This window comes from Ctenopharyngodon idella, chromosome 21 (assembly GCF_019924925.1).
Source record: "Ctenopharyngodon idella isolate HZGC_01 chromosome 21, HZGC01, whole genome shotgun sequence".
NCBI lineage: Eukaryota > Metazoa > Chordata > Actinopteri > Cypriniformes > Xenocyprididae > Ctenopharyngodon > Ctenopharyngodon idella.
This window is the reverse complement of record NC_067240.1, coordinates 588937-605129: the sequence shown is the minus strand read 5'-3', so window position 1 is coordinate 605129 and position 16193 is coordinate 588937. Positions and strand designations below refer to the sequence as shown.

Here is a 16193-nt window from a genome sequence, read left to right as displayed (position 1 = left end):
AGGAAGTGACCTTTTTATTCTCTTTGACTCGCTGGATGGAAACAGTGCTTTATTCGCAAATGTTTTATGCGATATTCAAAATTTGCGCATAAGTTAAATACGCAACTTTGAATGGAAACATAGCTATTGTCATCTTGCTATCTGGGATATGTGTCACATTAAAGGGACCTCCACACCTCTGAGTATAGGTCACTGCAGGTCAGTAATGGGCGTCACCAGATCAGTGGGCGAGGCCATAACGAAGGGGCGTTTGAGCGCGTTACCTGATTTGCTCACATCACAGTGAGGGTATAGTGTGGGGACATGCAAATTCTCTTTTGATTAGGAGCTCTTTGCCTTTCTCAGAATCAGAGATCTTTGTCGTTCTAAGAATCAGAGCTCTTTTCCGTTCTAAGAACAGGAGCTCTTTGCCGTTCTAAGAACAGGAGCTCTTTGCCGTTGTGGGGAGCAAAGAACGGCATAAAAAAAACAGGAGCTCTGGGGAATTCGTAGCCTAATGGTTAGTGAGTCTGACTGGGAACCCAAAGGTTGCTGATTCGATTCCAGCACCGGCAGGAAATGACTGAGGTGCCCTTGAGCAAGGCACCTAACCCCTAATCACTCCCCGGGCGCCACAGCATAAAGGCTGCCCACTGCTCCGGGTGTGTGTGTGTGTGTGTGCGTGCGCGTGTGCGCGTGCGTGCGTGCGTGTGCACGTGCGTGCGTGCGTGTGCACTAACTTGGATGGGTTAAATGCAGAGGACAAATTCTGAGTATTACGTGACGACACTTTCACTTCACACTTTTCAGAATCAGCTCTCTTTGCCGTTCTCAGAACTTTCTTCACATGAGGTTTTAAAACAGCATTCTGAAATTCATCAGAACAGATCTCAGAGCTGCGGTGGATGTTTCCTCTTTCCTGCTCATCACAAGGTGATTAAAACACTTTTATATTTATTTTATGAAGTTTTTATTTATTCCTTATTGAAGTTTATAGCCTATTACAGTACTGTGAAACTGAAATGTTAAAATACACTTTAAATTTCTGACATGGTAACACAGCAGAGATAGTACTAGATGAAAAAAGTTCGTCGAGTTGGCTTGAAAAAGCCGGTCCAGAAAGTTTGAAGCAGTTATAAAAGTTTTAAAACTTTTCAGTTTGAGAGTTTTTAGTTTGAAAGTTTCAGTTTTAGTTTAGTAGTTTTGTTAGTTAGATGAGTTTATGAGTTTGAATGGGTTTAGATAGATTTAGCATGATTTAGCATGTTGCTAGCATGATTTAACACATTACTATCATATTCCTAGCATGATTTAACATGTTGCTCGCATTAACACATTGCTAACATCATTTAGCATGTTGCTAGCATGATTTAACATGTTGCTAGCATTTTGCTAGCATGATTTAACATGTTTCTAGCATGATTTAACATGTTGCTAGCATGATTTAACACATTACTATCATATTCCTAGCATGATTTAACATGTTGCTCGCATTAACACATTGCTAACATCATTTAGCATGTTGCTAGCATGATTTAACATGTTGCTAGCATTTTGCTAGCATGATTTAACATGTTTCTAGCATGATTTAACATGTTGCTAGCATGATTTAACACATTGCTAGCATGTTGCTAGCATGATTTAACATGTTGCTAGCATGTTGCTAGCATGATTTAACATGTTGCTAGCATGATTTAGCATGATTTAGCATGATGCTAGCATGATTTAGCATGTTGCTAGCATGATTTAGCATGTTGCTAGCATGATTTAACATGTTTCTAGCATTTTGCTAACATGATTTAACATGTTGCTAACATGATTTAGCACATTACTATCATATTCCTAGAATGATTTAACATGTTGCTCGCATTAACACATTGCTAACATCATTTAGCATGTTGCTAGCATGATTTAACATGTTGCTAGCATGATTTAGCATGATGCTAGCATGATTTAGCATGTTGCTAGCATGATTTAACATGTTGCTAGCATGATTTAGCATGATGCTAGCATGATTTAGCATGTTGCTAGCATGATTTAACATGTTTCTAGCATTTTGCTAACATGATTTAACATGTTGCTAGCATGATTTAGTATGTTTGTTAACATGTTGCTAGCATGATTTAACATGTTGCTAGCATGATTTAACATGTTGCTAGCATGTTGCTAGCATGATTTAACATGTTGCTAACATGATTTACCATGTTCCTAGCATGTTGCTAACATGATTTAGCATTTTGCTAGCATGATTTAACATGTTACTAGCATGATTTAGCATGTTGCTAGCATGATTTACCATGTTCCTAGCATGTTGCTAACATGATTTAGCATTTTGCTAGCATGATTTAACATGTTACTAGCATGATTTAGCATGTTGCTAGCATGATTTACCATGTTCCTAGCATGTTGCTAACATGATTTAGCATGTTGCTACCATGTTGCTAGCATGATTTAGCATGTTACTAACATGATTTAACATGTTGCTAGCATGATTTAACACATTGTTAAAATGTTGCTAGCATGACTTAGCATGTTAGCATGATACTAGCATGATTTAACACATTGCTAGCATGTTGCTAGTATGATTTAGCATGTTGCTAGCATGATTTAACATGCTTTAGCATGTTTGTTAGCATTATTTAGCAAGTTCCTAGCATGCTGTTAGCATGACTTAGATATTAGATAGTTAGATAGTTATTAGTTAGATATTAGTTAGATAGTTAGATAGATATTAGATAGATAGATAGATATTAGTTAGATAGATATTACTTAGATAGTTATTAGATAGATAAATAAATAGATAGATAGATAGATAGTTATTAGTTAGATAGATATTAGTTAGAGAGTTAGATATAAGTTAGATAATTAGATAGATAGATAGATAGATATTAGATAGATAGATAGATAGAGATGAGTTTCAATGAGTTTCAATGGATTAGAAATAGTACATGGAATGGCAGTTTATTTGAGTCTAATGGGCTTCCGTAGTCTTGGCTCATTTGAACATTTAGTCAATTAAAGTCAATGGGATTTTTCCGAGTTTTAATAGTCATTTTTAGGAAAACCGTAAGTTGGATCAGTTAGAAAAGATATAGCACACCAAGTCAGAACAGTTTTTTCAGGTCTGACCCGAGTTTGGAGTTTGTGGAGTTAAAGCTCTAGGAGGAGTTAGAGCTGGAAATTTACCGTAAGAAGAAGAAGAAGAAGTTTAAATAGCATTACAATAAGTTGGCTTTTTCAAGACAACTTAAATAACAGTATATTATGATATATAATACAATAATAATAACAACAATAATCTGGCGGCCTTTGGATTTGGTAGTTATTGTAATTATTTCATATGTGAACAAACAGATTTATGTTTCTTAGATAGACAGAGCTTCTAAATAAAGAAGTTGTGCTACCCTAAATGATTTTTACACAGTTTTATTCTGGGAACTGATGGACTGTAATTTACTGTCATGTTGTAATGAGAAGGAAAGAGATGTTTTGCACACAAGAAAGTTCTGGATGTGATTATCAGTGTTGATCTTGTGTAAATGAAGACAGAATGATGTTTTGGTGAAAGAGATCTGTGTTCATGCAGCTGAGAAAGATGATTTAAAGTGACGCTTGACTTTAAGAACTACAAAAATACAAGAAACCAATTTACAGAATCATCTTTCTTTGATTCTTTTCCTCGTATCTATAGAGGAATGAACAAGGACATAAGGAAAGACTGATGCTGATGTTTAATGTTTACTGCACTTTATTTTCATCTCTTCTGTCGTTCTTCCAGCTGGACATCTTCATGTTCTGATTCTACATTAATCTGACTTTAACTAAACTCTGTGTGTGTGATTGAACAGATTCAGAAAAATCACACATCCAGAAAACTGCTGGAGCCTCAGAAATCACAGAGCAGCAGAAAACAAGAAGACAGAGAGAAAAATGGAGACACAAACCAGTGGATCACAAGAGAGAAGAGGACTGAGAGCTGTTAGACATGACAGTATGAAAAGAAAGAAGCCAGACTGTGAGTGTTTGATCATTACTGAACTTGCTATAGATGTAGTTATTATTGTTTTTACACTTACGACACATTCAGAGAGATTCATCAGACTTTCTGCAATCTATAGCTCATTGAAAGTTCACAGATGTGTGATTGTGTTTAATTGACAGAAAGTGTTATAGATTGAGAACATAAAAACAAACCAAAAACAATGAGGATAATCTGATATATGTTTGTGTATATTTGTGATTTCTAGTGTCATGTGATCCAGATGATCCTGTAAAGATTCATTCTGATGTCAAAACTGAGGAGAGATTCTCTCATCAAAACCCTTCATCATGTTCTCAAGAACACACAACATCACTGACGTCCAGATACCAGCAGCTGAAGACCCGAACATCTTCTTCATCATCATCATCATCATCACAGACTCCATCCATTCCTGGATTCTGGAAGCTTTTACAGACTAATGACAGACTGATGAAAAAAAACAGACTGAGGGGTCATTTACACAACACCGTTTTGACAACTAAAAACGTATCGTTTTGAGGGCCTGAAAACAGAAACTTTTGAAAACGAGTTTCAAAGTGCAAGTTTTTGAAAAGAATACTGTTATTGCCTGCGTGTCAACTACACAAACATGAATATGTGAAAACGGTGACGTCATGTACATGTTAGAGGTGTGCTGCCCGACCAGTTCTGAAGAACTCGCAGGTTTCAGATCGGGTTCAGGTTAAGGTTTCAGGAATAGTTTCCGGTTTGGGTCTGTCACTGAGAAAACTATATAGGCTATTATATAAGGTTTGCATTCCGTCTTCTGTGTTGTGGCTGAAAGAGTGCACGAGGGTATTTAAAATTTGTATTTTAAAAGTGGGGTAAGTAGATTTTGAAAAACACTGTTTGGAAGTTAGTCGGCCGACACCAACAACAAACGTGTAACCAATCAGCATTAGGGGGCGTATGACGGTCGAGGAGAGAGAACAAGTAAGAGGGAGATTTGAAAGAAAAAAAAAACTGCAGAAAGAGAGATGAGACACAAAAGATTATCACTGGAATGAAGGTTTATGACTGGTCAAGCGCTTTAGGACCAGCGGAAATATTAGAAAAGCTGGAGAGAGCTTAACGGAAGGCCTGAAAACAGACGAGGAGGCTGCTTTGATTCCTTCTCATGTGAGTAACACTGGGTTTGACTGTCTGGAGCTGCTGTGCTGTTGGTGATTAACAACAAACTCTTGTTTGCATTCACTCTTGTGTACTGTACGTTCATTTTTTGCTCTTCCTTGTCGTTCATTCATCAACTGCGCTTTATTTTTCATGAAGCATTTTGTTGTGCGTCAGCTGTGATAAACAGACATCCACTCGTATTGCGTGTGTAACAGAGGTCAGATAGTGAGAGTTGAGCAGGTAAACCACTGCGCACTGACGACCGCTAGAGAATGAGATGTTTAGTGTCATTGTTAGTGCACTCGCCTCGGGGGTTCGAGACCGACTCGGAGCAGGGTGGCTAGGATTGGAGAGTGAGTTTGGAGGCGGAGCAATGGAGAGAGGGGTGGGTTTGTTTGGGTTGATTTCAAATATCAACAATGTCCATGAACTACTTACCCCACCTTTAGCTGTTTTGCACATGTGCTCCCGCTCTCACGCGCTCTTTCGGTCACAACACAGCACACGGCACTCAAACCTTCAACTATGAGAGCGATAAGACAAACATTTACTGAAGGAAAACTTACAGTGCCAAACGATGCAGAGAAAGCAGCACAACGAATTCTGCTGAATAACAGGTGAGCTAGGCGATAGCACAAAATTAAACAGACTCTAAAATTACTTCGCAATAATTAATGTGTGTGTGAAGTGAACGAATGTAAACTGAGCACAGCCACAAATCAAATAGCCACACTACCGTCTGTCTCAGAAATCAGAGATTTGTCAAGAGTAGGCTAATGCTATCATCATCTAAAACACTACATCATACACATTTTGTATTATTATTTTGTATTAACCATTTCACTACACTCCATCTCATGTACTGTATATGTATGTGACAAATAAAGAACCTTGAACCTTTAGTTTAATCAGCTCATGTGAATAACCTTTATACAGTTCTGTTGAGTTTATGTTTGTTCTGAGAATAGACATGACTTTCTTTTCCTCACTCAAATTCCTCCACAACTTGTAATAATTTAAAACAAGATTCAGAGGCAATAGATGGCCTATTTATACAGTTCTTACAGCGTTCTGTGTGTGTCATGTGTACTTGGAGCCTGTCAATCAACATTAGAGCGCCACCCTCAGGCTGAATTACTCAAGGATGTTAGTGGTGAAATAAAGCTTTGTAAAGCACCAAGGCTTTCCCATCAACTGTATCGTAAAACAGTTCATTACTCAGAGCTTTTCAACACGGTTCACACTAAAGACATCTTGAGGTCAAAAGGTGGAAAAGCTGCCTTTGCGTCCCACATGACCCAGACATTTTTTGATTGTTTCATATAATAAATCAGTTTGTGCTTTGAAAAACATAAAGGCAATAAAAATAATTAGTCTATATAAATACTCTTTCACATGTCTTGGTACATAAACAATGTATGAATAAAGGAGTCGAATGTGTTTATGAAAGAATGAATAAATATGACTACTTGTTGTGTATAGTGTTACTGTAGCCATTTTTATGAATCTGCTTAGATTAATGAGTCTTTTAATCATATTGATCATGAACTACAGCAGTGTTTCCACTCTTTCTGAAAGTGAAGCAGCTTCAGAGTGACATAAACCACAATAAATTTCACATGATTGCACATGGTCTTTTAAGTGATTTTTAAGATAGTTTGATGATTTTTGTGGCATGATTCTTTGTTTGAAGTGAATTGTGACTTGATTAAATTCTTCTATCTTATCAATTTTATATTTAAATATTATTTTGTATCATTTTATTATTGGGAAAAGGTTTTGCCTGATTTTTCCTGTCCTCTGCAGTGTATCTGGTGTTTAAGGCTTGTCTTCAGTGATCTGTCTGTAATATTATATAGTGATCTGTATATCACACTTTCAGGCTCTATTGATACTGCTTTCCAACAAACATGATATGAAACAGCTTCAGAAATGAATCATCTGTTCTTCTCATCTGAAAGGGAATCATATTAACATTTGTGTTGTTATCAGTGAATCTTTGGAAACACTAAAGTTCAGGACAGTCAAACCCATCATTAATACAGATCTGTACAGTAAAGAATAAAAAGCAATAACAGTTTAATCAGCCAATGATCATTACAGTAATGAAACAGTTGTGATGAAGAACTTTGGTGGATTTGAGAATGATGGGGCTTAAAGGAGAGAATGATGAAGAATATGAGTAAATCTGTTCAGCTTGAATCAGTTATTTTAACAGGAAAAAACAAGTAACTGTTCTGATATTGAGATGAGAAGTCAAGGAACTGTTGACAGACATTTTATTTGGTTTCTGCAGTCAGTCACAGAATTGTGATCACTCGCATCTCTTCTTTTAAGTCTGGTGAAATAGATAGTGATTCTTATTTACAGTCAGGTCCTCAAGTGAAACATGTACACTATTCAGCACTTACACATTCTGCAAAAGGATTTATGGGGTGGACAGAAGTACCATGATATACTGTTTATAGAGTAATGAATCTATATGCTACGGTATCATAACATGGTTTGGTAATCTGTCCAGTAAATATAGGTCACAACTTCAAACAGAGCTAGAAAAATAATCGGTGTCGCCCCATTTTCTTTTCATGAGATATTTGAGAGGACTGTGAAGAAGCAGAGCCTTAAAATTATTGGTGATGAATATCAAGCCATATTCTTAATAAAGAGTTGAGCTGATGCCCTTGGTGCAGCAGGGTAATATATTGTAATATATTTCTCATATTTTCATATATAGCTAGTTAACAATTGCACAAGCACACCTGCATGTACTAAAGTATTTGGCCAAGACACTATCACTGTGCTGAAGACTGCACAGACATTACTTTAAATAGTAATTATTATAGTCTTAATGGTGTTCGGCCAATCATCAACCTAATCTAATAATAGAACATTAAACACATAAATGATCAATGTATTTATTGCAGTATATTGAAAAATATAAGCACTGATTTCCCACATGGAAATGTTTTATGTAATATATTGCATTTTATTTTGCAGCATATTCCATTTATTTTTGTTAGGTAAGGGGTTGTGACATAAGAAAAGTTGTCTCTATAGACGGAGAATTGTTTCATTATGTGGGTGTTAAAAACCCACTTAAAAAAAACTCAAAGCACACTGAGGAAAGTCTTTGAACAGAATCGACTTGAACAGAGTTTGATGATCGTGTCTTACGGTGGATCAGGTTCAGTGTCTGTGTTCATTTCTCCAGCAGACGTGGAGCAGGATTCATTAGAGCTGAAGAGTGAGTGAAGATTCACACAAACACCAGCAGGAAATTACATAACTTCTGCTTTAAGAGGAGAAAACGTTTGTGCACAGATATGCCTATTGAGCAAGCTCCAGTATGAAATCAGGAAGCACATGCAGAGTTAAACTGACCTGTCTGCAGCTGCTGAATGACACGATTCTCACTCTGGACCTTTATTTCTGCATGACTTCTTCATATATATTCAGTGTGATTCAGTGTGATCTCTCTTCTTCTCACAGGAAACATGTTTCTAAATACATCATTTATTTCTCACTCTTTACTGAAGAGCTTTATTTTCATATGAATGATTGGATTATTAGCTATGTTATCAGAAATGTTTTAATTGCTGCCACTTGTAAATTATTGAATGATTGTAATATTGTAACAGTATTTTATATTAAATATAGAATATTGTCTCTATATTCCTTGTTTCATTGTTGAAATGTGATGGACACATGAAGACAGAAAAGAGTGAAAACATGAAGCTCATCAGCAGCAGTGATGACCAAACTGTGAGTGGACTAATATCAGTTTTATTAATCTGTTATTATATATACATAAGTCATATATACAGTGACCCATAAACCCATGTGAAACCAATCTATTTTTATTAATGTATTAAATGCTTTAATAGTTGACAAACTTCACATATTAAAACAGTAATATGAGTGAATCTATTTGAATCATCAGTTCAGCCACTGTATTTAAATTATGATAATAACTGGTTGTTTTTCTTCATTTTCAGTCTCTGTTGATCCAGTCGGAGCTGTAAAGTGTCGTTCTGATGAATCAAATATGATCAAACATGAGGTGAGAAAACTGTTTACAATCAGAACTGACACATAAAATCACATTTATATATTTGATATTCATCATCATCACATACTTCAACAGCTTTGCTTTAATATTAGTGTTAATATGAGATGTTGTAATAACACTGAAGCTGTTGATCTGATGTCTCGTGATATGATGTTATGTCGCTTTAATTTAACTCTGTGTGTGTGATTGAACAGATTCAGAAAATCACACATCCAGAAAACTGCTGGAGCCTCAGAAATCACAGAGCAGCAGAAAACAAGAAGACAGAGAGAAAAATGGAGACACAAACCAGTGGATCACAAGAGAAAAGAGAACAGAGACTTCAGAGATGTGAGAGTATGGAGAGAGTAAGGCCAAACTGTGAGTGTTTGATCATTATGGAACTTTAATCATTTTCTGTCAAATATGATTGATAACACAGAGTTTGTATTGGCGGTACGGTTCTGTTCTGGACAAGAACTCCCTCCCTCAGCATAAGATCAGGGAGAGCAGCGATAACCCCCTCAGGGTAACAGAACACAACCAACATAAATGTATTTCAGATTTCATTAATGGTCAATATTTTAAATGTACAACATAATTTAAGAAAAATGAGAATGATTCAAAGAGGAATATCAGAAGGTCAAATCCTGACGGGACGACAGGAGGGTAATTAGCTCCTGAGCAACGCTTGATCATTTTAGTTTTGTTAGATTTACTAGTCAAACCCATTCTTCAGACTTTCTCCACTTATTGAAGCTTTTCTTAGATGTGTGATCAAGAATGATATCCCATAAATTCAATGTATTTGTGATTTATAGTGTCATGTGATCCAGACGAGCCTGTAAAGATTGATTCTGATGTCAAAAGTGAGGAGATTCTCTCATCAAAACCTTCATCACTGACGTCCATCAGCAAACGCTGAAGACCTGAACATCACCACCATCATCATCTTCATCATCACCATCTTCATCATCACTATCACAACCATCACCATCATCTTCATCATCACCATCATCATCACCACCATCACCATCATCATCACCATCTTCATCATCACCATCACCATCACCACCGTCATCACAATCACCACCATCACCACCATCATCTTCATCATCGGTCTGCTCTCTCCTGTCTTCTGGAATCTTCTACAGACTCATCTGAGCTCAAACACTCTCATCAAGAGCTTCTTTCTCAGGAGGTTTACACAACACCGTTTTCAACTAAAACTTTTTATTCATTTTAGCTGTTCATTTACACGACAACAGCGTTTTGGTGGCCTGAAAACGCAAACCTTTGAAAACGGGTTTCAAAGTGCAAGTTTTTGAAAACGATTCCGTTATCATCTCCGTGTAAACTACAAAAACACGGATCTGTGAAAACGGTGATGTCATGCACATGCGTATTACATGTTTAATCTATCCACATTATTTTTCAACCCCGAAATACGGTGTTTTCTGTGAATGTTTGAGACTTCTGATTTATTCGCCGCTGCAGGGAAATAATGAGAAGAATTTGAAGGTGCAGAAAACTGTAAAAATAAGCTGGATAGACGTGTGTGTTTGGTGTGAGTGCTCTGTAAGAGAATGTGTTTGCGCAGGTGCGTAATCTTCCATCACCATCTACTGGTCTGGCCTGTGTAATACAGCATTTTTAGTCATTTTTGTGGATCCATGTGAACGGATTGATAACGTTGTCATCTGTACAAAGAAAAACTTTTCCGTTTTTAGTACTTCGTTGTACCCTCAGTCTGAACTCTCATTGTTCTCCATCTACTGTAAATATTTCCCTGTCTCTGATGATGGTGATTGATGATGTACTGGATATAAGACAGAGAGAAAGACTCTCAGACGTTCAGACTCTCACTCACTCCTACAAACAGCTCAGTGTGTTCAGTTCACTGGAGCAGCAGGAGTTTGATCGTGTGAAACTGAAGGAACAACACCAGGAGAACAAGCAAACTCCTCACAGAAGTTTAAATAAATGTCTTTTAAGAGCCTCCGAAAAACATCAAAACTCCTATTTATGATATAATAGTGTGTTTAATCAACATCGATATATCAATAAACCAAATCCAGATTTATGGTTGTGAAGGAATTCATACATTTCTGAAATAAACTGCAGTATAGAGTCAGATCAGAGCTCCTGTAATACAGTGAAGTGTCTCCCTCTACTGGTGATCGTCAGAGTTAAAGATCTACACTGATATTTCACACTAACATGACAATAAATGTACAGATCTTACAGAAGTGTTTCTTAGAAATCATTAAACAGGGACAGTTCATTAGGAAGCAGAACTAAACACAAAGATGTCAGATTTCAGTCCAACAGTTCACTAAATATAGATCTGTTTTCTCAAATGTGGTGAATTGAGTGTTTGTGTGTGTTGGTGGAGCTCATGGTCTGATGATCTGACAGAATCATGTTTATTCTCAGATTGATTCATTCTTCATCATCACACTAAACCACACAGAAGATCTGTTTCTGAAGATCACTTTCTTTAAAACTACAAACACTAAATGAAGTGAATAATTCATGTTCTTACCAGAGATTTCTGGATTCATCTGAGGATGATGATGATGATGATGATGATTCATATCAAATCTCCATAATCTTCAAAACTGAAGAATATTCATAAAATCATGGATTAGTGATGAATGCTTTTTACACTGAGTCTTACATAATACATTTCCATAATAATCAATTTTAGAAGATGTGTTAGAAAGGATGAAATATACAGTATAGTTTCACATTCAGCTTCAGTTTAAATAATATTTCACTCATTATCTGCTGTGAGAATGAGGTAAATCACCTTGTGATGATCTGTGATGAACTTTCATCTGATTGTTTATGAGTCTCAAACATCATTTCGCTGTGAGAGATGAATTGTTTCGTGTTTCAGATCTGGATCTACAGGTTTGTTTCAGCGTCTCTTCATGATAAACTCCAGCAGCTGCACAGTTAAACATCTCTCATTAAACACCTGATCTCCATCAGCAGCTCATTAATGACTTCTACAGATACGAGCTCAATACTGAACTGGTGTGATTTTTGGTGTGATTCTGGAGAACTGAGTTTCAGTAGTCATGTCAAAGCATTAACTAAATCAGCATATTATCATCTCAAGAATTAGATGGTTTGTTTCCAGTCAAGACTCAGAGAAACTTGTTCATGTTTCATCTCCAGCAGGGTGGATTATTGTAATGGACTCCAGAAACACCATCAGACATCTGCAGCTCATACAGAACAGAAGCAGAAAACATGATCATATCACACCAGTCCTCAGGTCCACACTGACTTCATTAGAGTTGATTTTAAAGTCTGTTACGTGTTTATAAATCACTCAATGGCCTCAATACATCACAGATATGCTCTGAATATAAACTATAAAACACATCACTCAGGCTCAAAACTGCATTGAAAATCTTGTTGTGCCATCTAGTGGACAAAGATGATAACAGCACTCAATCTACTATGTATTACATTAAATAGAAATCACAGTTAAACTCTGGATATGTATAAACTATGGTACTTTTTTATTAGGGAAACTACAAAAGAGAATTTATATCCTGGATCTCATGAATTAAGGATGAAGCTATGACTTTTTCTTCAGTGTAGATATGTTAAGTTTTAATAAATTGAAGTAAAATATTTATTAGTGTCTGCAGTATAATGCAATATTAATATTGTTAAACTGTTCATTGTAAATTGTTCATAACGCCTTCAATTCTATTGAATGCAAGTTACATTTTGCATGTTTCCCTTATTTAAAGGTAATCTGAGTAACTTTTGGCCCTCTAGTGGTTACAAACAAAAGAATTTTGCAGAAGAACATTGATTTGGTTGTGCTTCGGCTCTGTGCGGATGAATATGATTATCATAGTTTTACCCATTAATAGACACCATACGTGGAAACTAATTTCACACACTTTTAACCAGAGCATCAGCATTAGTCTGCTCTCTAATCTAGTTAAACAGTTTCACTCAAGCATAACCAACATTAATCCTGCTGATCTGAGGTCAGTTACCGCGGTAAACGCAGTCAGTCAGTCAGTCAGTCAGCAGACAGTCAGATGGAGGGGCTGTGAGAGCTGAACCCGTGACGGTCATGAGAACTTCTCAAGGGCTTTCAGAGCCGCTCTGAATCACAGCAGATCCACAACCACAGCAGACGCTCTCCACAGTCACAGTGTACACTACAGGTAAGATCTGATTCTCTTCCTTTAACTCATTTACTCTAGACAGACTTTAATGCTGTTTATTGCAGAGACGGTTCATTTAATTCACTGAACATGTGCAGGTTATAATTTACCCTAAAATCAAAAGAAATAATTAATAATAATAATAATGAAGAAATTGCATTATAAAATAAGGTTCTTTTGCATTATGACATATGACATTGAACACCCCTAAATGATTATTTGTAATGTTAAATTTTATTTTTAAATCATTTTTAACATTTTTAAATCATTGTTTATATCATAGTAGAATTAACTGCTCTTTTTAAAAAAAACATGCACAGAAACTTGCAATAAAACATCCAGACATATTAAAATTGTGTTAAAAAAAGTAATATCTAGTTAAAAAAATATATTAATGGTATGGAAAACATGCTTCATTTTAATATAAGGTATAATTTATTTTTTTTCTTTCTTTTTCTTTTTTCTTTTTGAGATTTGGAATGAAATTAGACCTGCTCGTGTTTTCCTGAGATTGATCTCTGTGTTTATGAATCCATATCTGACACTGTATATAGTGTGATGATGACTGACTGCAGTGTTTGTCATATCTCAGTGATGTTGTTGTTGTTGTTTTTCAGTGGTTTGACGATCATGTCTTACGGTGGATCAGGATCAGTGTCTGGAGGAGAATTCAGTGTTCATTTCTCCAGCAGACGAGGAGCAGGATTCATCAGAGCTGAAGAGTGAGTGAAGATTCACATAAACACCTGCTTCAAACCACAGATATAATCCATCTAACGTGTGTGTGTGTGTGTGTGTGTGTGTGTGTGTGTGTAGGGCTGCAGGAATCGCGTTACTGGCCGTGATCCTCACAGCGCTGCTCATTCTGGGATGCTGGTACTACCGCCGACGGGGCGGGTACAAGATGATCCGGGTGAGTCATGTGACACAGTTACAATGATGTCATAATGAGAGCAGCAAAAAGTGCTCAAACAGTAGATAATGATGGTCATGGGTCTGATTCCCAGGGAAGGTGTGGTAATATATACCTTAATCACAATGCAAATCACTTTGCATTAATGCATCTGCCAAATGCATGAATGTAAATGAGAATACATGTTTAGACTGTAGTGATAAGATGCTGTACTTCTCAATTAGAGTTTCCAGCTGTGATGATTTTGGAATCGGATCATGTGACTCTTACCTCTCGGGTGTGTTTGTGTTTCAGAGCGGAAGAGGCAACGGTCAGTCGTGGAGAGAGATGATGAGGACGGGTCAGTACAGCGATTCTGGATCCGGGGAGGAAAACAAAGTGGCCTTGAATGAATTCAGCAACCTGCAACCAGCGGTACAACACACACACACACACACACACACACATTAGTGTTTGATGTTTTCTGGTTTCTGCATAATTATTATTTCACTTGTGAAATACTGTTTATCACATGTTTCTTAATGTGTCTCTCTTTAGGCAATCAGTATTTTTTGTATAGATTTTAAATAACATTATTGTATCCGTTTTTCCAGTCCTTAAAGAACAAATCAGAGTTTTTCCTTCAGCCACATTTAGTTTCAGAGAATAACCAAGCTCTTATTACCCATAATTCCAGAGGGGATAAAGGAGGCATGTGACCTGCTGCAGGGCAGAAAGACCTTTAGTTTGCGTCATTAGTCGTAATGTGAGGATTACAAACGACTGGAATGTGTGTGAGAGTGTGTGTGTGTGTGTGTGTGTTGAGCTCCTGGTTCTCATGAAAACTGCTGCTGTACATCGACCTGTGTAACTAAAAACAAATGTTCTTAAAATGTTCCTCACAATAACTAAAAAACGGTCTTTTCAGAACTGATCACTGAAAGGTTCTTTGAGAAACCCAAAATGGCTCTTCTATGGCATCGCTGCAAAAAAACAACCCCTTTTCGAACCTTTATTTCTAAGAGTCAAGAGTTTAAACCAAATCGCAGTTATCATCTGAAGTGCATTTGTACCATAAGTGACTGTGGACAAAAACATCTGATGATGGTAATTAGTTTATGTAGTTCCCTCTTTTTCAGTTTTGTTTACTTACAGATGTTGGCGTCTCTCCTCTCTTCTAGATTCCCAACGCTCCTCCAGCCTATGAGAAGATCGTCTCTGGACCGTCACCTCCTCCTTACTCACCATGAAGTCAGTCCCTAAAGAAGAATCTGTGGAAATCTGTAATGTTTGGGTTTAAGAGCAGGATGAACTGTCACATGGCAGAAGTAATGCATCTCAAAACCTGATCCTGAGGATTCTTACCAAAGCTTGAGGACTGACACTAAAGTGCTTTTTTGAGTTTAAAAAACATTTAAATAAAGTTCTAGTTTAGTTCAAGGTATAAATGTTTTAATGTCAGGAGGATTGTCTTCTAACCTCCTGCTACTGATGATTTACTTTTAAACTATAATCCTTTTCAAACATGTATTTCTTTTCCAAGTGTATCATTGTAACAACAGTAATGAAACTTGTACCTACATATTCCTTGAGCAGCGGGAAATCTCGGGTATACGAGGCAAACTACGTTTCTATGAAGAGATGCTGAGCTTCTTATGCAGTGAACGGGCATCACTGCACTGTGCAAACTGTTCAATGCAACAGAATAAAACATTAATGTAAAGCACAAAGATTGCATTTGTTTTCATGACCATCTCAAGTGAGAAATCCATTTGTAGAAATTTACCCTTTAATGCAGGCTTTCCAAACTGGGGACTACAAGGGGTTTGAGAGCTGATGAAAAGCTAATTTTAAATAAAAACACTTGATGAATATATACAGTGATGCATGCAAATGAGTTGTTGAATTATTGAGATA

At 36.7% G+C, this 16193-nt stretch overlaps 1 protein-coding gene and 3 long non-coding RNA genes across 5 annotated transcripts; 3 read left to right on the top strand and 1 right to left on the bottom strand.

Annotated features, from left to right (window-relative positions):
- Nucleotides 1–297: 297 nt before the first annotated feature.
- LOC127503636 (uncharacterized) lies at nt 298–6762 on the top strand. 2 transcript variants are annotated; one of them, XR_007927143.1, is made up of 4 exons: nt 298–641; nt 790–912; nt 3828–3994; nt 4227–6762. It is a non-coding gene; the product is annotated as an uncharacterized LOC127503636 (long non-coding RNA). The 2 variants fall into 2 exon arrangements; XR_007927144.1 differs by lacking the exon at nt 298–641 and having other exon boundaries at nt 675–912.
- A 1159-nt stretch (nt 6763–7921) lies between these two features.
- On the top strand, nt 7922–11265 carry LOC127503643 (uncharacterized). The gene is made up of 4 exons (XR_007927156.1): nt 7922–8896; nt 9130–9194; nt 9398–9563; nt 10004–11265. It is a non-coding gene; the product is annotated as an uncharacterized LOC127503643 (long non-coding RNA).
- Nucleotides 8908–12842, bottom strand: LOC127503646 (uncharacterized). The gene is made up of 3 exons (XR_007927159.1): nt 11995–12842; nt 11728–11803; nt 8908–9165 (listed from the first exon to the last, which is right to left on the bottom strand). It is a non-coding gene; the product is annotated as an uncharacterized LOC127503646 (long non-coding RNA).
- Nucleotides 12843–13244: 402 nt separating this feature from the next.
- Nucleotides 13245–16006, top strand: mlana (melan-A). The gene is made up of 5 exons (XM_051877675.1): nt 13245–13384; nt 14002–14106; nt 14201–14297; nt 14592–14711; nt 15458–16006. The coding sequence occupies exons 2-5, from the start codon at nt 14015–14017 to the stop codon at nt 15524–15526; spliced, it is 378 nt and encodes a 125-aa protein (XP_051733635.1). The 5' UTR covers nt 13245–13384; nt 14002–14014; the 3' UTR covers nt 15527–16006.
- The last annotated feature ends 187 nt before the right edge of the window (nt 16007–16193 follow it).